Genomic DNA, 24,492 nt, shown 5'->3' with positions numbered 1-24,492 from the left:
TTGACATCAAGGCAGCATTTGACCGAGTGTGGCACCAAGGAGCCCTAGTAAAATTGAAGTCCATGGGAATCAGGGGGAAAACTCTCCAGTGGCTGGAGTCATACCTAGCACAAAGGAAGATGGTAGTGGTTGTTGGAGGCCAATCATCTCAGCCCCAGGGCATTGCTGCAGGAGTTCCTCAGGGCAGTGTCCTAGGCCCAACCATCTTCAGCTGTTTCATCAATGACCTTCCCTCCATCATAAGGTCAGAAATGGGGATGTTCGCTGATGACTGCACAGTGTTCAGTTCCATTCGCAACCCCTCAGATAATGAAGCAGTCCGAGCCCGCATGCAGCAAGACCTGGACAACATCCAGGCTTGGGCTCATAAGTGGCAAGTAACATTCGCGCCAGATAAGTGCCAGGCAATAACCATCTCCAATAAGAGAAAGTCTAACCACCTCCCCTTGACATTCAACGGCATTACCATCGCCGAATCCCCCACCATCAACATCCTGGGGGTCACCATTGACCAGAAACTGAACTGGACCAGTCATATAAATACTGTGGCTACAAGAGCAGGTCAGAGGCTGGGTGTTCTGCGGCGAGTGACTCACCTCCTGACTCCCCAAAGCCTTTCCACCATCTACAAGGCACAAGTCAGGAGTGTGATGGAATACTCTCCACTTGCCTGGATGAGTGCAGCTCCAACAACACTCAAGAAGCTCGACACCATCCAAGATAAAGCAGCCCGCTTGATTGGCACCCCATCCACCACCCTAAACATTCACTCCCTTCACCACCGGCGCACTGTGGCTGCAGTGTGTACCATCCACAGGATGCACTGCAGCAACTCGCCAAGGCTTCTTCGACAGCACCTCCCAAACCCGTGACCTCTACCACCTAGAAGGACAAGAGCAGCAGGCACATGGGAACAACACCACCTGCACGTTCCCCTCCAAGTCACACACCATCCCGACTTGGAAATATATCGCCGTTCCTTCATCGTCGCTGGGTCAAAATCCTGGAACTCCCTTCCTAACAGCACTGTGGGAGAACCGTCACCACACGGACTGCAGCGGTTCAAGAAGGCGGCTCACCACCATCTTCTCGAGGGCAATTAGGGATGGGCAATAAATGCTGGCCTCGCCAGCGACGCCCACATCCCGTGAACGAATAAAAAAAAAAAAGATGGTGGAAAGGCTTTGAGGAGTCAGGAGGTGAGTTACTCTCTGCAGAATATTCAGCCTCTGACCTGCTCTTGTAGCCACAGTATTCATATGGCTGGTCCAGTTAAGTTTCTGGTCAACGGTGACCCCCAGGATGTTGATGGTGATGGATTCGGCGATGGTAATGCCGTTGAATGTCAAGGGAAGGTGGTTAGACTCTCTTTTGTTGGAGATGGTCATTGCCTGGCACTTGTCTGGCATGAACGAAACTTGGCATTTATCAGCCCAAGCCTGGATGTTGTCCAGGTCTTGCTGCATGCGGGCACGGACTGCTTCATTATCTGAGGGGTTGCGAATGGAACTGAACACTGTGCAATCATCAGCGAACATCCCCATTTCTGACCTTATGATGGAGGGAAGGTCATTGATGAAGCAGCTGAAGATGTTCGGGCCTAGGACACTGCCCTTAGGAACTCCTGCAGCAATGTCCTGGGGCTGAGATAATTGGCCTCCAACAACCACTACCATCTTCCTTTGTGCTAGGTATAACTCCAGCCACTGGAGGGTTTTCCCCCGATTCCCATTGACTTCAATTTTACTAGGGCTCCTTGGTGCCACACTCTGTTAAATGCTGCCTTGATATCAAGGGCAGTCACTCTCACCTCACCTCTGGAATTCAGCTCTTTTGCCCACGTCTGCACCAAGGCTGTAATGAGGCATGGAGCCGAGTGGTCCTGGCGGAACCCAAACTGAGCATCGGTGAGCAGGTTATTGGTGAGTAAGCTCCGCTTGATCGCACTGTCGACGACACCTTCCATCACTTTGCTGATGATTGAGAGTAGACTGATGGGGCGGTAATTGGCCGGATTGGATTTGTCCTGCTTTTTGTGGACAGGACATACCTGGGCAATTTTCCACATTGTCGGGTAGATGCCAGTGTTGTAGCTGTACTGGAACAGTTTGGCGAGCGGCGCAGCTAGTTCTGGAGCACAAGTCTTCAGCACTACAGCTGGGATGTTGTCGGGGCCCATAGCCTTTGCTGCATCCAGTGCACTCAGCCGTTTCTTGATATCACGTGGAGTGAATCGAATTGGCTGAAGACTGGCTTCTGTGATGGTGGGGATCTTGGTAGGAGGCCAAGATGGATTATCCTCTTGGCACTTCTGGCTGAAGATGGTTGCAAACGCTTCAGCCTTGTCTTTTGCACTCACGTGCTGGACTCCGCCATCATTGAGGATGGGGATGCTTACAGAGCCTCCTCCTCTCTTTAGTTGTTTAATTGTCTACCACCATTCACGACTGGAAGAGGCAGGACTGCAGAGTTGCCTCTATGTAAAACATGGAAGTGTTATTGTCAGGAAAATCTACAACTAGCATCTATTATATGGTAAATAACATCTATTTTCAAGCAAACTAAATAATACACTTGGCTTTTATGCTTACTGTTAATGCAAAGCACTGTCACCTTCCCTATCTGGTTGGAACTAGCAGATATCCCTACATGCTCACAATGAATATTAGCAAGAATTCCCCCTTTATCATAAAAAAAAATAACATTTTCTTTTCAGATTTGCATTGCATAACAACCGAATGTTGCAGGAAAAAAGCTGCTCCAGTTCAGCAAATAGGAAACTGGGTGAGCGTGCTCCTGCAGTGTGGAATGGTAATCTATTTTCTGTCTAATTTTAGCTCTCCAGGCACTTCATGAACTGCCCACGATGACTACCACTAGAGTCACGAACATGGTCACGCATAGAACTTCCAAGTTAAGAGGGCAACAAAGGCAAATCGTTTCTTGAAATTTTCATCTGTAAGTTGTTATGATCTGGAATGCGTTGCCTGAAAGGGTAGCGGAAGCCGATTCAATAGTAATTTTCAAAAGAGAATTAATAAATGCTTGAAAAGGAAAAATTTGCAGGGCTACGGGGAAAGAGCTGGAGTGTGGGACTAATTGGATAGTTCTTTCAAAAAGCTGGCACAGGCACTATGGGCTGAATGGCCTTCTTCTGTGCTGTAAGATTCTATGACGCTGCTTGATCTAAGATGTTAGTGGAAAAGAGGTTGGCTTTCATGATAAAACACTGACCAGGCACCTGTCCTTTAGATAAAGTCAGCTGGGAAGGTAACACCGCCATGTTCTGTATGACCAGGTTAAATTAGCATAACAGACCCTTTACTATTCGAATTATACTGACTCCAAAATGGAAGTTCTTCAGTCAAAATATTGAGAGCAATTTCGGCTATTAATTTCGAGTCGCAGTGTCAGATGAAATTCGTATTAATCAGTGATCTGAGCACGTGTGATGGGTTTTCTTTTTTTGGTTACTTAGCCGGGAGTTTCCTTTGAAATTGCAACTAGTCACCTCAAGGAATTGAAGACTGACGCAGGCTGCCTTCCCACATAGTTTGCAAATAGGCAGGGACTGTGCTGTTGAGGCACTGAAGCAGATAAATGTGGAGTTGGATTATTTGGCTCCCATTCAACAGAAGCGTGAAAGACAGTAAAGGAAAAATTCAAAAAGAATGGAACTCTGAAAGCAATTTATTTTAAAGGGACTTTTGGGGAATGATTAATCGATTTTTGAGCTTTTTTTTTGAGTATGACACGACAAAAGTGGAAACTGGACAATCTCAGTGTGACAATAATTATCAATTCAAGGCTTATCACAGGTTTAAGTTAGAACAGCACAAGGCAAAATGCAGCCCTACAATCCAACGTTCACTGGTAGTAAATCAGCAGAATGTGGAGCCCATCAGCGCACCCATACGTGAAGGATTTCAAAGGACTGGAACTTCAAGGTGCCACATATCTCCTGGTTTCAGCAGGTTTAGTTCCTTTTTTGATGAGTTAGCAAAATGTGTAGCCCCTTCCGCACAGTCCAGAATGTCATCCATAATTGGTCCAATTATGTTTATCTTAAGGAGCACCGCACTTTGCATGGGTTGAGGGCAGAGTTGGAATTGGGGGGGGGGGGGGGGGGGGGTTGGGGGGGAGTGGTAGTTGGAGGGGGTTGCAGAGTTGCAGCAGGAAATGAATTGGAGAGGAACACAAGTTATCAGTTCAACTGAACCTACAACATTTTGTTTCATAGCCATCTATGGATTTTCTTAAGAAGCAGAAATTCAGCCCAACGTCGATCTCATTTATGCAGTCCTAAAACAAAATAAACAATTGGAAAGTGCAATGCTGATTGAGAGTTGGGGAGGCGAGGGTTGCATCTGTGGATACAGCTCAGTAGTCACCCGAGCAGCCCTTCTTCAAGTGCTAGTTGCCAGCCTACGTAACGATGGGAACATCACAGCCATGCATGATTCAGTCGACACCAAATGTTCCCATGTGCACACTTTCCAGCAGGGATTACTGGAACCCTGGCTGATTTTTTTTCCCCCTCATACCTAGCCAAGAGAAAATTGGGAGGCCAATTTTGACACCCCGCCACTGCCCCATCTGAGATCAGCTATCTCAGCATGGGATGGGGATCGAACCTGGGATTTTTCTGATCTGCACGATTCAGTACCATTTCATTCAATGCACTGAACCAGAGAGCCATCAATGGGTCGGAAAAAACATTAAAACATTGGGGGGAAAAAAAAGGAAGAGATTGTCAAAAAAGGAATTACCATGATTTATTAGCTTTCATTATAACTTAACATTTTGACTACATTCAGAATTTTTCAATTTCGATACATTATTTATGTACCTCTTATCTCAGAGTTTTATAAATGTATTTCTCTATCACAGCTGAACAATAATAAATTTAAGTTCAGTCCCATCTAGATATGGGATATCATTTATTTCATAAAACCAGGTTAAAATCAATAAGGTGTGTAACCAAAGGTACTTGGGGACAGACATGCCTGGTAGTGAGACATGTGATCAAATGCTGATGGGAAACAAGAGAGACTTTAAATACCTAGAATATCTTTTCTGCTGCTGAGTGAAAGCCACTTTATTAGCTACTTGCTACCACATTGAGTGGTTGAGGCGAATAGCATAGATGCATTTAAGGGGAAGCTAGATAAATACACGAGGGAGAAAGGAATAGAAGGATACGTCGATAGGGTGAAATGAAGTAAATAGACATGATGTGGAGATGCCGGTGATGGACTGGGGTGGACAAATGTACAGAGTCGTACAACACCAGGTTATCGTCCAATAGCTTTATTTGAAATCACAAGCTTTCGGAGCTTAGCTCCCTCGACAGGTGAGTGAAGAAGGGTTTCCATAAAAGCATCGCATATATAGTCAGAGAACAATGTCTGGTGATTACAGATAATCTTTCCAACTGCCCGTTATCACCCCTCGGCAGAGAGATAATTACAGCAATCAAAGGAGTGGATGGTGTTCAGACAGGTTTAGTCTGGGACACATTACATACAAGAATACTGAATACACAAGGGGTCAGATAACAACGAAAGAGAGAGAGAGAGAGAGAGCCCAAAGGCAGAGAGAGAGAGAGAATGACCTGTTTTTAATACAACGGGTCATTCTCTCTCTACCTTTCGGGTGCGCCTCTCTCTCTCTCTCTCTCTCTCTCTCGTTGTTATCTGACCCCTTGTGTATTCAGTATTCTTGTATGTAATGTGTCCCAGACTAAACCTATCTGAACACCATCCACTCCTTTGATTGCTGTAATTATCTCTCTGCCGAGGGGTGATAACGGGCAGTTGGAAAGATTATCTGTAATGACCAGACGTTGTTCTCTGACTATATATGCGATGCGTTTATGGAAACCCTTCTTCACTCACCTGACGAAGGAGCTAAGCTCCGAAAGCTTGTGATTTCAAATAAAGCTGTTGGACTATAACCTGGTGTTGTACGACTCTGTACAGAAGTAAATAGAGTAGGAGGAGGCTCATGTGGAGCATAAACACCGGCATGGACCGAATGGCCTGTTTCTGTTCTGTAAATTCTATGTAATTCTATGTAACCAATGATTGCTTTCCCAACCACAAATGAACATGAACAGCTAAATAATTGAACAGTCACTTAACTACCCTTTTAGCTATATTATCCAGCCAAGCAAACATTAGAATATGAACCGACCCTCATTTAACAATTAAAATAGTTTTGCAGTCAGTTGATTGGAATGAAAATCCAGCCAATTACAAATTTAAAAAAATCAGAATTCCGTTTGATGAGCATCATCCTGAGATAATGTTCCACCCCGGACCCATCCTTGATCATGGAGACACAATAAGCCCTCTTGCCCAGCAGGTAATGTGCATTATTGCAGAAACACAACATATGGCTTTCAGAGTTTAACCTCCAAGTGATAGTTAGTTGCATTGGCAACAGAAATAATCTATATCCAGAGGTTACTGAAGGATGTGATTAATATTTTAAACCAAGGTTCTGAACCAGGACCTTTGCAATACATGACAGACACTCACAAAATTGATATTGATGCCTGTCTTGTTCACTGTTCCCTGTTCTTGTGTAGGTTGAATGAAGAGTGAAGTAATGAAGATGTGCAAATTGCTGATTTTATCTGCGGTTTAGAGAAATTGCAATCGAAGCATAAACCTGAATCGAATGCTGAAATCCTGGACCAAGTAGCCCCATGTTACACCCAGTAATCCCAGGGCCTTCTTATAATTACTAATAAGGCCCAATAAATCATAGTCAGGAAATGGTCCTAAAAACATTGAAAATTAACTTGCTCTCTGTAAATGCTACAGGTGAAACAGGTGATTATAGATTATATGTCTGTTATGTAGAAAGATGAAGAGATTTGGTGAAACAGCTAACTGCTACAAATATGTACAGCTATCTGGTGTACAGGCTGAGCATGCACATGTATGTGCCTTGTATGTGTATATGGCAGTACTCATTGTGACAGCTGGAATCAGTTCCCAAGACAGAAAAGGCTCTTTGTAAGTAAAGTTTTTCCCTGAAGTACAGATGTTTCACACATGTTCCCCCCACCACTCCCCCTCTCCACACCCTCCAAAAAACTTCTGAAAAGTACAGATGTGTTTTAGAGGCCTATATCAGCCACACTTTTCCTCCATATTCAGATTGTGCTGCTGTTCTTAATGCTGTCTTTATTGTGTTCTGCTAAAATCCCCATCACTTCCTGTGTTAAAGGACTAAACTCCAAATCAATTTACTGGAAAAGTCAGCAGTGCCCCAGAACATTTCTCAAAATATGCCAGGCTGTACAGGTGGATGTTATAATCATACGGGTGCTTAAAACCGATTAGGTAATGGTTTTGAAAGGTGGGCATAGAAATTGGATCTCGCCCGATGGGAAACAGGCGGTTGAGTTTTGGACAAGATGGAGTTTATGAAGGATAGAGGATGGGAGACTAGAAAGGAAGGCATTGTAGAAATTGAGTCTAGAGGTTAAAAAAAGTGTGGATAAGGGTTTCAGGGGCAGAGAGGCTGAGGTAGGGGTGAAGGCAGGCAATGTTGCAGAGGTGACAGTGAACAGTCTTGGTGGACGTTGGGTTTGAAGCTCTGCTCTGGGTTGAGCAGAATGCCAAAGTGTAAGATGTGAGATGGAGGACTCAAGCCAGATTCCTATTGGATGTTATTATTATTCCCAAACAACACAGATACAATAAAGGTTGTACCTTGATGTCACCCATCACCTATTTCTTGGTTTATCTGGTCTTTTTTGTACCCATTTTGAACTTGGTCTTTTATACTGCACCTTCTTCCATTGACAGGGCCACAATTACGGGTGAGGAAGGCCATTTGGCCCACTTTTCTTCACCCATTCAGAAAAACACTCAAGTCTCCATTGCAGTATCCAATTATTTCTTCATTGATACCAGAGTTTCCCCTCCATTATTGTCTATCCTTAAATCCATTCCAAGTGTTGCCTGGAGAAGAACTTCCTGATCTCTGCCCTAAATTTGTCCTTTACTATTTGAAAACTGTGTTCCTTTGTCTTACTTTTGCTATTTAATTTAATGTTCCAGATTTTCCTTTTCCATACTCTTTACTATCTTACATAGCCTTCTGTAAGATCACCTTTCAGGTGCCTATTATCAGGGCTGAAAAAACCCAAGTTTCTCCAGCCTTACTCCATACCCAGACTTTTAACACTATGGGTGAGCATAATGACTCTTCTCTGCAATACCTCCAGTGCTAGAATGCTTTACTTGCATCTCAGCAACCAGAACTGGGCACAATATTCAAGGCGTGGTCTGACCAGAGCACTGTATAGTTTGATAGTGGCTTCCTCTGACTTGTATTCTACTGTCAGACGACAACTGTAATACAAAGGGCACCATGCTCACTTGTACGGTCATTATTTTTAGTAGGAGAAGAGAATACTGGCATGGACCATGGCCATTTTATTTTTTCATGTGGCATGAATATCACACTAGAAACACAATACTCCATATAAAACGGATGGACTGGGAAAGAACCACGTGGCTGCATTTGTCTCCATTCTACACTCACTATCTAACCTCAGCTTCTCAAGACTGCTCAGTGTATTAACCTCCAACTGCAATCATGTCTGGGGCTCATAATTCCTGTGTGATAGAGCTCTATGAGTAATGCAGATTGTGATTCAACCTTAGCAAACTACAAAATGGTAACAGTCAATAAATCAGCTTTCTTTAAACCAGCATCAAAGCTTTCTGTCTGACAACAATTTATGGACTAATTAAACGCTATTAAGTAGGAGCAGAAGCACATTGAAATAGTCCTGACTTACAAATTGCTTTATGATGAAAATGAATATAATCAAGTTGTAAATTGCAAGGAAATAAATGATTCATGCTGCAAGTGCAGTCAGTTCCATCCAACAACATCTCCCACGGGTCATGAGGAACTCCACACATTTCAGCATTGCATCAACGTATCTGTGGACTAATCAAATTAGTGTCTCTTCACTCAGAAACACCGAATAAATGGGTTGAAAAGCAAACAGAAAACAAGAGGGAAGAAAAATAAATGGAGGAAGATTTCTCATTTTGCCAAGTGCAGAAATTATGGAAATTAGAGCCCAAATGTCATATGTGCACTAGCTTTTCAACTGGACCTAACTAAATTCCATAATCTTTCTCCCTATCATTTCATTGACCCCTTTTCCAATACTTATTCAATTCCCTTTTAAATGTTATATTCTGATGGATGTATTAAAATAATGACAATTGGAAAATCAAAGCTAGTTGTCTCAACAGCTATTTGTCATGAAGCATTACATGTTCTAATAATCCTCTCTCTGAAAAAAATTCATCCATCTTCCTCTTTCATTCCCCTAGCCGTAATGTTGAGTCTGTGCTCCCTTGCTACTGATTCACCAGCCATTGGAAACAATCTTTCACTATTTACCTACTCAAAACCTTTCAACATTTTGAAAACCTCTATTAACTATTCTCTGTTAAGCCTTTTAACCTTCTATGTTCCAGTGAAAAAAGCCACAATTTTCAAACCTTGCTCAAAACTCTCATTCCTGGTATAATTCTAATATCCTCCTTATAATGGAGTGGCCAGAACTGCATGTGATATTTCTACAGATGGCTTAACCAATGTCTTACACAAATTCAACATTACTTCCTTGCTTTTATATTCGATTTCCCCATCTTTAAATCCCAGAATCCCATTTGCCTTCTTTATGACTTTGTTCACCGACATTCCCACTTGAAATATCTGTGCACCCCAAGATCTCTCTGTTCCTCCATCTAGTAAGGGTTTTATCATATAAGATATATTTCCTTTCACTGTTGTTTTCCCCAAAATTTACCACATTACATTTCCCTGCAATGAACTGCCATCTATCTACCCATTCCACTAACCTGTCTATGTCTGTCATTTCCTGCATTCTTCCTCACAGTTTACTATGCTTCCTAATTTGGTATCATTGGCAAACTTCAAAGTCATTGCTCTTGTCCCTATGTCCAAATCATTGATATAAATGTAAAAAAAGAGGTGGCAATACAGATCTCTGGGACACACCAATACCAAAATCCTGCCAATCCAAAAAACATTCAACTTTGCTGTATGTGCCCTAATCTGTGATGTCCACTAAAAAATCTACTAAATTAGTCAAGCATGATCTGCCCTGTACAAACCCTTGCTGACTGTCTGTGATTAGTCCATGGGTTAGCATTTCCCCCTTTTTGAACAGGTGTGTAACACTGTCACCCATCTGTCCAGATGTTGACCGCCAGTTTTCAAAATCTCCCGTTTTGCTTCTTTTTTATACCATTTATATTTTCAGAGTTTTCTTCTGTATTATGAGCTAGGTTCCCTTACTGAAAGTAGCTAATTTTCAGTCCAAAACCTTTAACTTGGTCTCTTCTTTTTCCATATCCATATTTGATGTGCTCCCCCCTCCTCTGATGTCTCTCTCCCCCCCCCCCCTCCTCCGACGTCTCTTTCCCCCCCCCCACTCCCGTGTAGCTCCTCTCTGCCGACAGGCAGGTAGCCTGTCAATCAGGCTGGCTGCTGGGCATGAAACACGGAAGAAGCATTGATTGGCCTCATTAAGGTCACTACCTGTGATTGTGACCCGCCTACTTCCCTTCCGGGTTTTGCACCCGAAGATCTCCCCCCCCTACCCCACTATCCTACCGCCGGCATCATGCCCATGGTGCAGGGATAAGTAGCTTACTGCAGCCAGTGTAGTTAAATTGGTCATTCAGACAGCAAATAAGCAGCATCTTCAAACTTTAAAACTGCTTTGCGATCAAATACACGCGCACTTTAAACCTTTTCACACTGACACAAATCCTATTCACCTTTTAGCTGAAACCCTGACTTAAAACACAGCTAGCTGCTGTGTCGAGAATACAGTAGGATTGGAATTCTGGACGGATGAAATCAAATGGGCCAAAAGAACTTTTTTATCCATCTGATAGAACCATAGAAAGGTTACAGCACAGGAGGTCATTCGGCCCATCGAGTCCATGCTGACTCTATGCAAGAGCAATCTAGCTAGTTCCACTCCCCCGCCCTATCCCCATATTTTTTCCTTTCAATTATTTATCCAGTTCCCTTTTGAAGGCCATGATTGAATCTGCCTCAACCACACCCTCGGGCAGAACATTCCATATCCTAACCACTCGCCATGTGAAAAAGTTTCTCCTCATGTCACCTCTGGCTCTTCTGCCAATCACTTTAAATCTATGTCCTCTGGTTCTTGACCCTTCCGCCAATGGGAACAGTTTCTCTCTATCGACTCTGTCCAGACCCTTCACGACTTTGAACATCTCTATCAAATCTCCTCTCAACCCTCTCTGCTCCAAGAAGAACAACCCCAGCTTCTCCAGTCTATCCACGCAACTAAAGTCCCTTATCCCTGGAATCATTCTCGTAAATCTCCTCTGCACCCTAAGGCCTTCACATCCTTCCTAAAGTGCGGTGCCCAGAACTGGACACAATACCCCAGTTGTGGCCGAACCAGTGTTTTATAAAAGTTCATCTTGGCTTCCTTGCTTTTGTACACTATGTCTCCATTTATAAAGCCCAGGATCCCGTATGCTTTTTTAACCGCTTTCTCAACCTGCCCTGCCACCTTCAGTGATTTGTGCACATATACCCCCAGGTCTCTCTGTTCCTGTACCCCTTTTAGAATTGTACCCTTTAGTTTATATTGCCTCTCCTCATTCTTCCTACTGAAATGTATCACCTCGCATTTTTCTGCGTTAAATTACATCTGCCATGTGTCCGTCCATGCCACCAGCCTGTCTATATCCTCTTGAAGTCTATCGCTATCCTCCTCACTGTTCAATACACTTCCAAGTTTTGTGTCATCTGCAAATTTGGAAATTGTGTGGGCTATGGTGTCAGCAGGTGCTAATAAAGAAGCGCTGGGGGGGGGGCAAATAAATTTATTATTCAGCAACGTAAGGGAGAAAGGTAAAATATTCTGATCTCAGGTGTCAGAGAATGAACTTGAGCAGTTTTGTGATTCATGTTATCTGAATTCCATCAATTGGATGACTGCATTCAACACACCAGTAGGGATCTACGTTTTTATAAAATTGTCCTCTCCCCACCCCCTCCACTTCGGAAATCAAAATAGTTTACATCAAACACAAGCGTAAATGGATATGCCTTCAGAGCAACTTAACAACAGTTATTTCTTCAAATTCATCAGTAAGCCAGTTACTCACTCAGGGGCAGGTAGGCTCTCATCATCAGATGGATTCGCCTCATCCTCTGACTGGTCGCTCAAGAGGTCACATGGTAAAATGGCAGCAGTGTCAGCAATTTCAAGGACAGGCGCAATGCTGGGCCTTCTACTTCCTGCTCCATTTTCCGTAGGTAATGTCAAGGTGGTGCCACTGGATGGGCGGCACTCTGCATTCTGTAGATCCATAGCGACTGTACCTGGAAGAGAGAAAGGAGACCAAAGGATCAAAACATCCGCGCAGTCGCAAAACGGTTAAACTCACCACTAAGTATGGTACCGAAGGTGACAGGACACAGGTTGCCGACTTCAACTCAAGGAAGAGGTAAGCAGAAGCCAGAACCCCCCCCCGCCCCCCTCCCCACAACAGAAAGAATGCGATGTGGCCGTTCGTTTATGAGCACCTGGTTATACAGCTGCTTTGGTAGAAGGCTGGAAGCAGGCCACCTCCCTTCTCTTGGATGTGGCCGGCACTTGGTGCGACAAGACCACAAAAGGGAAAAAAAAAATTAATATTTTTCAAATTTAAGAAAAGCTACATCCTGCTCGGAGGGAATGTTCAGGTCAAGGGGTCATTTACGCATGCACAGTTTCTCATCGAGCAGTAGTCTCAGATCAGGATCAGAGCTTTGCACTACTTTTTGGGCAGCCCTTGTTCGTATTCTTATATATTTTCATCTATGTTCCCCAAAAAGCATGGAAATAATTAAATTGATGCAATATTTTGCTCAAGAGTAAAGTAATGCAACTTACTAAGTGCGATCCAAACACTTACTCAGCCCATGGCATCGCTAGATTGGCTTTACAATTCCTGGTGCCATTTTAAGTTCTGGCAGAAGTTGGTGGGAGGGGGTGGTCAGCAGATCGCAGGACATAAGAGGGCTGGGGGGGGGGGGGCGGCAGATCGCGGGGCATAAGGGTGGGGGTTGGCAGATCGTGGGGCATAAGGGCGGGGGAGCAGCCGGTTGCGGGGCAGAATGCTTGGGATCGCAGGTTTGGAAGGGGTGGGTCGGTCGACGGTGGCAGCGAGGAGAGGCCACGATCGCCAGAAGGTTTGCTTGGGGGGCCGGGGGAGGGTGGGGGGGGGGGTACTCCCGCTCCTCCTGGCTCACAAGCAGTGCTGGAAAAACACTTACCTGCTGGATCCGGCTGCTCCAGTCCCGATTTAGCTGCCGGTTTTCCTGAGCCCTGGGAAACCCGAGCCGGCCAATGTTAAATTTAAATCAGGCTCCCAACTGCGCCGTGGGAGCCTGATTTAAATATCATGATGAAGTGTCCTGCCTCGAGAGCTGGACACAGACATGGCTCGCAACCCACCGCCGTAAAAATGGCAACGGGCTCGTACACAGTGGACTGGCGTCGCATTTTGCAATTTTAAATGTTTAGCCTCCGACCCCCTCCCGCCCGTTATGGGGGGGTTAATTTCGACCCCAAGATCTCCGAACGCCTCTCTGGTATTGTTCGTCATCTTTCACTAACTAAGTTGAAGCCAACCATGAGAGCTTACTAGATTTTAGACCCCAAACCATCCACAGTATTAGAAGAAGCATTTGAGACAGGTCTTCCTACAGTGCGCGTATAACTGCAGTACCCTCTGCAGACACCCTTGGTACTTCCAAGTACTCAGTGGCAGACTGCAGTGCAGATATCACTGATGTAGGAAGTGGCAGTCTCTAAAGAAAGACTTGTTTTAATGTAGCAACTGACCAAGTCTCCCAGAGACATCACGAAAGGGCTTCATGCATAATTAATTATTTTGAAATGCAATGACTGTAGGCAAATTTGTACACAGCAAGATCCCACAAACAGTAATAATATGACTGACCAATTAATCAGTGCATATCTGGGCACTGGACTCCAAGAGCAGAATATGAAAAGCCCGTGCAAAAACTGCACTCGGTGTAGGCGTTTATCTTCTTTGGGAACCTAGTTTTGTAATGAAGTACAAAGAGCACCATTCTCCACACTCCTTTGTGTGATCCTCTTCAATTTTACAGATGATTATGTAACAAATGATTTGTGATCACACAAGTCAGTAGCGAAAAACAATGACATTAGAGATTGGAGACTGGAAAAATTAATACATCATTACTAACAATACAATTAATCAATTCTAACATTTGGGCAGGGGAATGTGTAATGCATTATGATAAGAAAATTACATAGAATTTACAGCACAGAAACAAGCCATTCGGCCCAACTGGTCCGTGCTAGTGTTTATCCGCCACACAAAAAAGTTTCTGCAATATAAACGTGTAAAATCACTGCCTACATGCAAAGCTCACCATGCAGAACAAGGCTAATTTAACGGTGACCTTGCATCAGCACTTCAAAATACTTATTGCCCCTGTATCAGCAAGGTAGCTTCGGTAAAAAATGCAAATACTGGGGACAAGGGCATCAAAGGTGGAGGTGAGGGTGTGATTGCGCAGAAATATCGTGGTGAATGGAGGGCCAAAGACAGTTGGGAATTTGAAAGTGCTGTTGCAAGTGACTTGGGGGAAGAGTTTTTTCCAGGGGCGGATGCAGAAGGAAGTGGGTTTGGAGGGAGAAGGGGGATGTGAGTGGTGAGGGATACAAGGAAGTGATCAGTGATGGCTTTATCTGTGATTGAGATGATGGGAGTAGAGAAGCCACGTGAGATGGCAAGGTGAAGGGAGTGCCCGTGAAGACGGGTAGGATAAAGCTTTCCACAGCAAGGATCAGGTCTGAAGAAGTTTTATTAATGCAGGGAAATCTTGTACTCCAAGTCTGGAGTGAAGGCTATTTGTCACATTAAGATTGTTCGTTCCACAATTTTCCCCATCATAGCAAAGGTTCTGTTGAGTTTCTCCTGTCCTGTAAAGGTAAATCAAGTAATACTGCAGAATATCTAAACTTTGACTGGTTGCCTTCCTTGGCATGGCATTTTCATAGTCCAATCCGCCCAGGGACCACCATTTCCATGTAACATTCTCCTTCTGTACTTATCCTTAGAACCTTCAATTCCATTTCTAACCATGCCTTCTGACAGATGCCCCAAGTAGCATTATTGATTCAACCTCTCCAGTAAAGATACGCAGTCTGCAAGCTGTACTATTTATCCATCCATCCTGAACAAGGATTACGTCAAGTTTGGCAGGGTAAAAATAATGGGCATCCATTTTCTTCAATGAAAACTTTCAGAGCAGTATCCAATGCAATTTAAGTCATGCATTCCAAAAATGCAACATGTGCACTCATCTCAGAGTTCATTAATAGCTTTTAACTAGAATCGTACAAAACCGTGGAAAAGAAAGCATGCTCAACAGTATTCCTGCAGAAATACTGGCAGGGGACACTGGAAGTTGCATTATAGCATATACAATGTACACTGTAGACAATGCACTTGGCAACCTTCTCAGTAGCAGAGTTTATATGCAGGCTGGAATCAGAACTGTCCAATTTCAAAAAATGTTTGTAAATCAAAGTGCAGATACCACCAAGCTGCCCCAAGAAGACTATCAACCAGCCCTAGGGTATTATCAAATGCCCCAAGGTTCTATTGCACTGCTCCAAAGAATGCTCTGCTGCTGACAACGTTGGTTTCATTCTAGATTTAGAATTGGGATAGAAGTTTCTTTTGCAAATGGTTCGTCCAAGTTTTCAGGATGCATGAAAATGTATGTAAGTGTGACAATGGCAATGGATTAAAATGTAACGACGTGAAGGGCAATAAATGGAAATCAGAAATTAGGTTGTGCTGGGACATTTCCTTTTATCACAGACATACACAGGGAAAAGTACAATACGATTATGAAACAGCTAGTTGATAATAAACGGCGATGTCTCCAGCCCCAACAGCTCATAATAATGGGGGAGGGACAATTATTCTTTTGTCTTAAGTGGACATTATTATTGTGAGCTCAATTAGCATCATGGGAACAACATAATTAGTTATTCATAGAATCTTACAGCACAGAAGGAGGCCATTCGGCTCATTGTGCTGTGCCGGCTCTTTGAAAGAACTGTCCAATTAGTCCCACTTCCCTGTTCGTTCCCCATTGCCCTGTAATTTTCTCCCCTTCATGTATTTATACAATTCCCTTTTGAAAGTTACTATTGAATTTGCTTCCACTACTCTTTCAGGTAGTTCATTCCAGATCATAATAACTCACTGTGTAAAAAAAAATTCTCATCTCACTTCTGGCTCTTTTGCCTTAAATCTGTGCCCTCTGGATACCGATTCTCCTGCCAGTGGAAACAGTTCCTCTTTATTTACTCTATCAAAACCCTTCATGATTTTGGACACCTCTATTAAATCTCCCCTTAACCTTCTCTTTTCTAAGGAGAATAATCGCAGCTTCTCCAGTCTCTCCACGTAACTGAAGTCCCTCATCCCTGGTATCATTCTAGTAAATCTCCTCTACACTCTCTCCTAGGATCCACTAACAGTAAGTAGACATTTCCAGCTGTCGGTTTTGTTTTTATTGCACCTCACGAATGATCAACATCAGTATGCTCTTCCTCGATCAGGTGCTCCCAGTTGGAAGCAGCACATGCGGAAAGCATTAGTTTGGGAAATCATGGGCCTAGAAACCTTGAGCTTCTGTCCATTTAAATTAATCCATCAGGGGCTGCAGGGTTGTGATTTTCCGGCCAGTGCTTTCTGCGAGCTGCCGAATTGGGAATGAGCATGTGTGTCTTTCTGTAAACTGTTTTTAAAAAAAAAAAATCATTGATTACTGAGGACACTCCAGGAAGAACTAACTGGAAAGGGTTATTGTGCCTGACGATGCTTTTGTGATCCTCTTATTTCAGGTGCAACCTTTCAGAAGTCAACGTCCACAGACAGTGCCTCCTCAATGAGTTGAAATCAAAACTAAGTGTGTTGTCTCCGACTCTAACCCATTCTTCCTCAAGACCTTAAAAGTGAAGCTCCCTACCTCCCTCAGCTTTCCATTCCTCCTGCAACCAGATACTTTTAAAATTCAAACTTGGCTTCACCTAATCATTATTTGTTGGTTTATTTCACCTTTTCTTAGCCTTGGCCTTTCACCTAGATGTCTCAATGTTTAAAAAAAAAAATCACCTCTCTTGGGTTTAATATTTTCATTAAGCCAATTCTCTTGATGATGTCATCAATGCATACTGAGTATACAATAATATTCCAGAGAAAAAAAAATCAGCTGAAAAATCGGGGGGGGGGGGGGGGATTTTTTTTAATGAATCATTTAATTTTTCAAATCTGTTTTGGATACGAGCCTCCACCTTTACAAAACTTGTAAAAATCATTCACCAGACCTTTTTATTAAAAAGAGAGACTTGACATTAATTTAAAGAAAAGGATAGGTATTGCTACATAACCATGGCTACATTTCAAAAGTAATTTGTTGGCTGTGAAGCACTTTGAGATGTCCTCTGAAGGGGAATCGTGTTTGACAAATTTATTAGAGTTTTTTGAGGATGTAACTAGCAGGGTAGTTAAAGGAGAATCAGTGGATGTAGTATATTTGGATTTTCAAAAGGCATTCGATAAGGTACCATATAAAAGGTTGTTACACAAGGTAAGGGCTCATGGGGTTGGGGGTAATATATTAGCATGGATAGAGGATTGATTAAAGGTCAGAAAACAGAGAGTAGGGATAACCAGGTCATTCTCAGTTTGGAAGGCTGTAACAAGTGGGGTGCCGCAAGGATCAGTGCTTGGGCCTCAGCTATTTACAATCTATATTAATGACTTAGATGAAGGGACCGAGTGTAATGTATCCAAGTTTGCTGATGACACAAAGCTAGGTGAGAAAGTAAGCTGTGAGGACACAGAGTCTGCAAAGGGATATAGGCAGGTTAAGTGACTGGACAAGAAGGTGGCAGATGGAGTATAATGTGGGGAAATGTGAGGTTATTCACTTTGATAGGAAGAATAGAAAAACAGAATATTTTTTAAATGGTGAGAAACTATTAAATGTTGGTGTTCAGAGACACTTGGGTGTCCTCGAACGAGAAACACAAAAAGTTAGTATGCAGGTACAGCAAGCAATTAGGAAGGCAAATGGCATGTTGGCCTTTATTGCGAGGGGTTTGGAGTACAAGAGTAAGGAAGTCTTACTACCATTGTACAGGGAATTGGTGAGACCTCACCTGGAGTACTGCGTACAGTTTTTGTCTCCTTATTTAAGGAAGGATATACTTGTCTTAGACGCGATGCAGCGAAGGTTCACTAGATTAATTCCTGGGATGAGAGGGTTGTCCTATGAAGAGAGGTTGAGTAGAATGGGCCTATACTCTCTGGAGTTCAGAAGAATGAGAGGTGATCTCATTGAAACATACAAGATTATGAGGGGGCATGACAGGGTAGATGCTGAAAGATTGTTTTCCCTGGCTAGAGATTCTAGAACTAGGGGGCATAATTGCAGGATACGGGGTCGGCCATTCAAGACTGAGATGAAGAGGAATTTCTTCACGCAGTGGGTTGTGAATCTTTGGAATTTTCTACCCCAGAGGGCTGTGGATACTGAGTCATTGAATATATTCAATTGTAAACAATTTTACAACACCAAGTTATAGTCCAGCAATTTTATTTTAAATTCACAAGCTTTCGGAGGCTACCTCCTTCCTCAGGTGAACGATGTGGAAATATATTCAAGGTTGAGATGGCTAGATTTTTGGACTCTAGGGGAATCAAGGGATATGGGGATCAGGCGGGAAAGTGAAGTTGAAGTCGAAGATCAGCTATGATCTGATTGAATGGCAGAGCAGGCTCGAAAGGCCGTATGGCCTACTCCTGCTCCTATTTCTTATGTTTTTATATCCTAAGGATGTAAAACATGCTATACAAATGCAAGTTCTTTCTTTACTGTCAGCAATATTTGTGGATGAAAGCTTCATAGTTTTGGACGTGTTTGCTAATGTAATGCAAGTGTTTATAAGTATTCTATTAAAATAACAGGAAGTGGAATGTGTCAAAAGCTCAACTGCTGACATCACCATCAGTTGTTTCTAGGCTATAGTTACAAGGAATTATGATTCACTTTAATTTTTATTTCTATCCAAAAATATTTTTGTTTCAACAATGAAATGTTTCCTTCAAACTCTATTGCCAGCAAAATCATAAACCTTAATTTCATTAACTATTGCAAAGATATAAAATCTTTCTACTGTGTATACAATGTTGCTAGCACACATCAACCAGAGGAAATCATCCCCTCTCTAAGAGGAATTAGTTTGGATGTGTTACAGAATCCAACAGTACAAGGGAGCTGAAGTACCATCAGTTAGATCTCACAGGATCCAAGGTTAGGTAGCCAATTGGATAAAAAATTGGATTGACGACAGAAGACAGAGGGTGGTTGTAGAGGGTTGTTTTTCAAATTGGAGGCCTGTGACCAGCGGTGTTATTTATATTAATGATTTGGATGAGAATTTAGGAGGCATGGTTAGTAAGTTTTCAGATGACACCAAGATTGGTGGCATTGTGGACAGTGAAGAAGGTTATCTAGGATTGCAACGGGATCTTGATAAATTGGGCCAGTGGGCCGATGAATGGCAGATGGAGTTTAATTTAGATAAATGTGAGGTGATGCATTTTGGTAGATCGAATCGGGCCAGGACCTACTCCGTTAATGGTAGGGCGTTGGGGAGAGTTATAGAACAAAGAGATCTAGGAGTACAGATTCATAGCTCCTTGAAAGTGGAGTCACAGGTGGATAGGGTGGTGAAGAAGGCATTCGGCATGCTTGGTTTCATTGGTCAGAACATTGAATACAGGAGTTGGGATGTCTTGTTGAAGTTGTACAAGACATTAGTAAGGCCACACTTGGAATACTGTGTACAGTTCTGGTCACTCTATTATAGAAAGGATATTATTAAATTAGAAAGAGTGCAGAAAAGATTTACTAGGATGCTACCGGGACTTGATGGTTTGACTTATAGGGAGAGGTTGGATAGACTGAGACTTTTTCCCCTGGAGAGTAGGAGGTTAAGGGGTGATCTTATAGAAGTCTATAAAATAATGAGGGGCATAGATAAGGTAGATAGTCAAAATCTTTTCCCAAAGGTAGGGGAGTCTATAACGAGGGGGCATAGATTTAAGGTGAGAGGGGAGAGATACAAAAGGGTCCAGAGGAGCAATTTTTTCACTCAAAGGGTGGTGAGTGTCTGGAACGAGCTGCCAGAGGCAGTAGTAGAGGCGGGTACAATTTTGTCTTTTAAAAAGCATTTGGACAGTTACATGGGTAAGATGGGTATAGAGGGATATGGGCCAAGTGCAGGCAACTGGGACTAGCTTAGTGGTATAAACTGGGCGACATGGACATGTTGGGCCGTTGGGCCTGTTTCCATGTTGTAAACTTCTATGATTCTATAATTCCAGATATGGACCTGGAGTTTCCTCATCCATTGTATCCAGATAGACCTCTAAGTTTAAAAAAAGATTTCCTTGGCAAAGGCTGGTTAATATATGAAATGGAAGTTTTTTTTCGCCCAGAGACTAAACAGTAAATGATTCATCAGCTTGCCTGGGTTATCAGACAAACACCTCTCATCCACTGTGTTGGAAGTTTCTTTGATATCTGTCTGTGTGAAGTGAGGGTTAAGAGGAGAGACAAGGTCACCTGAAAGGCAGTCTGGATTTTGGAAACAGGACGTTGCATGGGCATTAGGCAGCAAGGGACTGTCAAAGACAGGAGGTTTTGCTCTGGGCTGTAGGACGGAATACATAGTGTTTAACGCAAGCACAATGGCCCACTGAAGTGGGGTGGCATAGTGTGTTCGTTATCTCCTTGTGATAACATAAAAAACAAACTGCATTGACTGAATTAAGTGAATCAGATTATAACTATTGCTCTGTAGGTTTACCTCACTGTGGAATAAAGCAGCTTAACGATTGAAACCAAGAGTCTCCTCATCTGGTTTTAACTTGATCCACCTTCAGACTGAACAGTTACATGCGTAAAAGAAACTGATATCTGTTCAGGTCACAGGGGGTTCCATTGTTACATCCCTGGTGCCACTATTGTACAAGTAGATATAGGGCAGTATGAGTCAACTCCATAAAAGTAATATACTCAGACCGTCAATGGGAGCGGCTGACACAACTGAACCTGAGAAAGTATCTATAGCAGATCTAAACTCCTAACAAGTTCTCCGGCTTTATAAACCAGAGTAAATAACAGGTCCAGCAAGATAGAAGTCACACTCACCTGCTGTCCTGCTCTCTCTAGTGCTGATCTCTTGTTCTCCCCTCTCCGTTTCCTAGTCAGTGCTGCTATCCTTATGCTGCTGAGCTCGCTTACTTAAATTCTGTGGGCATAAGGCTTTGAAATGTCTGTTCTCAAATTGTAAATCCACTAATAGGTGCAGCACAGAGAACATATGTTTCTAAACAGCTATGCCCACCAAATTCAAATAGCTGAGTCCAGCAGCATTGGACTATAAGCACTTAGGAAATGGATCATTTCAATTTTGTAGTTCCTGACTCCCATGAACTTAGGGTTGCCAACTTTGGTTGGATGTATTCCTGGAGGTTTCATCACATGACCTCCCGCCTCCAACGGTCTTGCCCAGTCAAAGAGTCTTCTTTCCACCCATCTCCAATATTTTTATTGCAGTGTCCAGGACATTAATCTTTAATTCCTGGAGACTCCAGGGCAATCCTGGAGAGTTGGAAACCCTACACGAGCTGTGTGCTAGATGGACATGAGCTGGGCAGAGCCAGCCTCACATTAGGCAAAAGGGCATGCTTTCCAGAAGCAGTATTAATCGTGGGAGAATAGCTGTTCCCCAAAACCCAGCAACGATGGTTGTTCCTGTACTGGTTTGCTACAATCCTGGCTCTTAAAAAAAACCTCATAATGGAATTAATTTGAGGGAGGGGAATGGATGAGGAAAGACAAACACTTGAGAACATGTATTTAATACAAATGAATAATACCACTGACATACAAAGGAAGATCCCAAATGCTGGAAATCTGAAATAAAACAGAAAATGTACAGCAGGCCAGTCAGCATCTGATTAAACAAAACAAAGGCTCCATCTTTCAGCTGAGGAAGTTCTGATGAAGGGTTATACCCAAATGCTAACCTAACTTTTTCTTTAAGATGCCGTATGGCCTGCTGCACATTTCCAACATTTGCTCTTTTTATTCAATGATTACTGTTATTAGATTATGCTTCTAAACTAATTTTCTGCCATTTTATCAGGTATACAGCATCCATCTAATAATGCACATTCATCCAATAACATTACATGCAATGCAATTGGAATTGCATAATCTAAACAATAATCCTATCTATGCTTTGAGCACCACAAATTCAAGTTGCAATGAAGTTTACAAAAAAAAAAAATCAGACAGGCAATTCCACTTATTACTCAGAAAACCCTTTCGGATGAGTTGATGTTGGGTGGCGGGAAGCTCATGCATTACTTACCATAGGCTGTGGACTGGTTAACTTCATGTCACACACACAAAGGAGAAGAAAACAGTAACAGAAAGGTAACAGTCAACGCAGAACTTCGCCAACAAGATAACACCTCATTCGAGCAGTCCTGTTTCAGGTTTGAAATTGGAAAATTACATCAAATGTCGATTTTCTCATATCTGTGACATGACCACGCCAATCTTCAGACTTCTGAGCCTCGATTGGCTGGTAAACAGGTTCCCAAGCTAGTTTGCAGTCATTCAGAGGCCAATGGGCATGAGGTAACTCCCATCTCCAAAATGGAGAGTAGAACCCAGGAGGCAGAGGTAAAGTTAAATAAATGTGCTTAACATTTTTATTCTAAGTAAGAAAAAATGTTACGGAAACACTACAGTATTTCATTAGTTGAAGAAAGATAAAAGGTAAATTGAAAAAAAATTGAAGAGAATGAGGAAAAGGAAAGAAGGCAAGCAGAAGTAAAATGATTAAAAGTTTTGTATCTATTTATATGTAGAATTCTTTTTTAAGTGCAGAGTGCCAATACTGCTATCATATTACGTCTGAGTTGAGTTCGTTTCCGCATCAGGGAATTGGAAACTTGCTGAAGGTGCCTGAGCTCTAAAGGTCAAATCAACAGTCAGGCAGAAGAAAGTAAAAAAGTTCATCAGAATTATTATCACTGACTTTTAAAACATGGGATACTGTTTAAGAAAATGTATATATTGCTCAGTGTTTAAAAAAACATAGCCTCTTAACATCATAATACCAGAATAAACAACCCAGAGCTTGAAAATACAATGGCAGTTTGAATAATCTGTAACATTTCCATAATGAACTTTATCAATGAAACTTTGAAAATTAGGGGTTGCATTCTAAATTAAAATTTTCCATTCAACTGGACGAGGCTTTTGAATTATTTATGATCCAAAATCGTTTTCGTTTATTATTTCTTTGTCATTTTTCTTTTCCAGCTAACTCTATTGTCAGGAAAAGACTCCAGCTAACCACATTTTTGCAATGTCTCTTTGGCTGCATTTACATCACAACTTGTTGCACCCACGTAAAATGGTTTCTATTTGCACCAATGCTGAAGTTGTAGTGTGAATCCGGAATCGAGGATTAACATGACTCCAGAGAATCCCGGATTGGGCCTCGATTCCAGAATTACAGGACAACTTCTTCACGTTGACGCGACGTGAAACCGTTTTTGCACCGATGCTACAGTTGTAATGTAAATGTACCACTCTAAAGAAACTCGGCATTTTTCCTCCAATGCTGAACAGTCTACGATCATATTTCTTTAAATATTACACTCAAACGAGGGACCTAAGTAGTATTTCTACTGTGTGCAAAATTCCTGTAACTGGCAAAACAATTGTAAGGGAAATAGAGGTGGTGAGTGACCTCCATTTCTCATATTAATGCTGTAATAATGATGCCATGGAGTTCTTGCCTTACAAGACAAGAACACTCCTTAAAAGTTCAATCTATATGGAAATTTTGATGTATTCACAAGTTCCATATAAAAGTTCTTGACGGAGATCTCAAGCACTATTTAAATAATGGTGATATTAAACATAACTCATACCGATATAAGTGAATGATACAGGGTTAGAGGATGCATGCAGACATAATATTAAAGTCAAACGTTGTGTCCTTGTTTTATATAACATTTTGATTTTATATTATTACTAGTCGATCTCCTAGTGATGTTGCATGCGGAAAGTCAAGACCAAGGGTAGTCTTCAGGTGGAGTGGGGTGAGAATGTGTGGGGCAATTGGACCAGGGCCTGCAGAGGCCAGAGTCAGAGGAAAAGAGCTTTTGGGGGGGGGGATGGTGCAGGGCTGGAGGAGGGTGCAGAGACATG

The 24,492-nt window shown here is 42.5% G+C and overlaps 1 protein-coding gene across 1 annotated transcript in view; it reads right to left on the bottom strand.

Annotated features, from left to right (window-relative positions):
• kcnt1b (potassium sodium-activated channel subfamily T member 1b) overlaps positions 1-24,492 on the bottom strand; it is a 150,384-nt gene that overhangs the window by 44,292 nt on the left and 81,600 nt on the right. The window contains exon 18 of the mRNA XM_067969433.1: positions 12,231-12,447. Within this exon, the coding sequence (XP_067825534.1) occupies positions 12,231-12,447 (217 nt within the window). The remainder of the gene's footprint in view (positions 1-12,230; positions 12,448-24,492) is intronic.

The sequence above is a fragment of the Heptranchias perlo genome, chromosome 31 (genome assembly GCF_035084215.1).
Source record: "Heptranchias perlo isolate sHepPer1 chromosome 31, sHepPer1.hap1, whole genome shotgun sequence".
NCBI classification, from domain to species: domain Eukaryota; kingdom Metazoa; phylum Chordata; class Chondrichthyes; order Hexanchiformes; family Hexanchidae; genus Heptranchias; species Heptranchias perlo.
The sequence above is the reverse complement of the archived record's forward strand: the minus strand, read 5'-3'. Positions and strand labels throughout refer to the sequence as shown.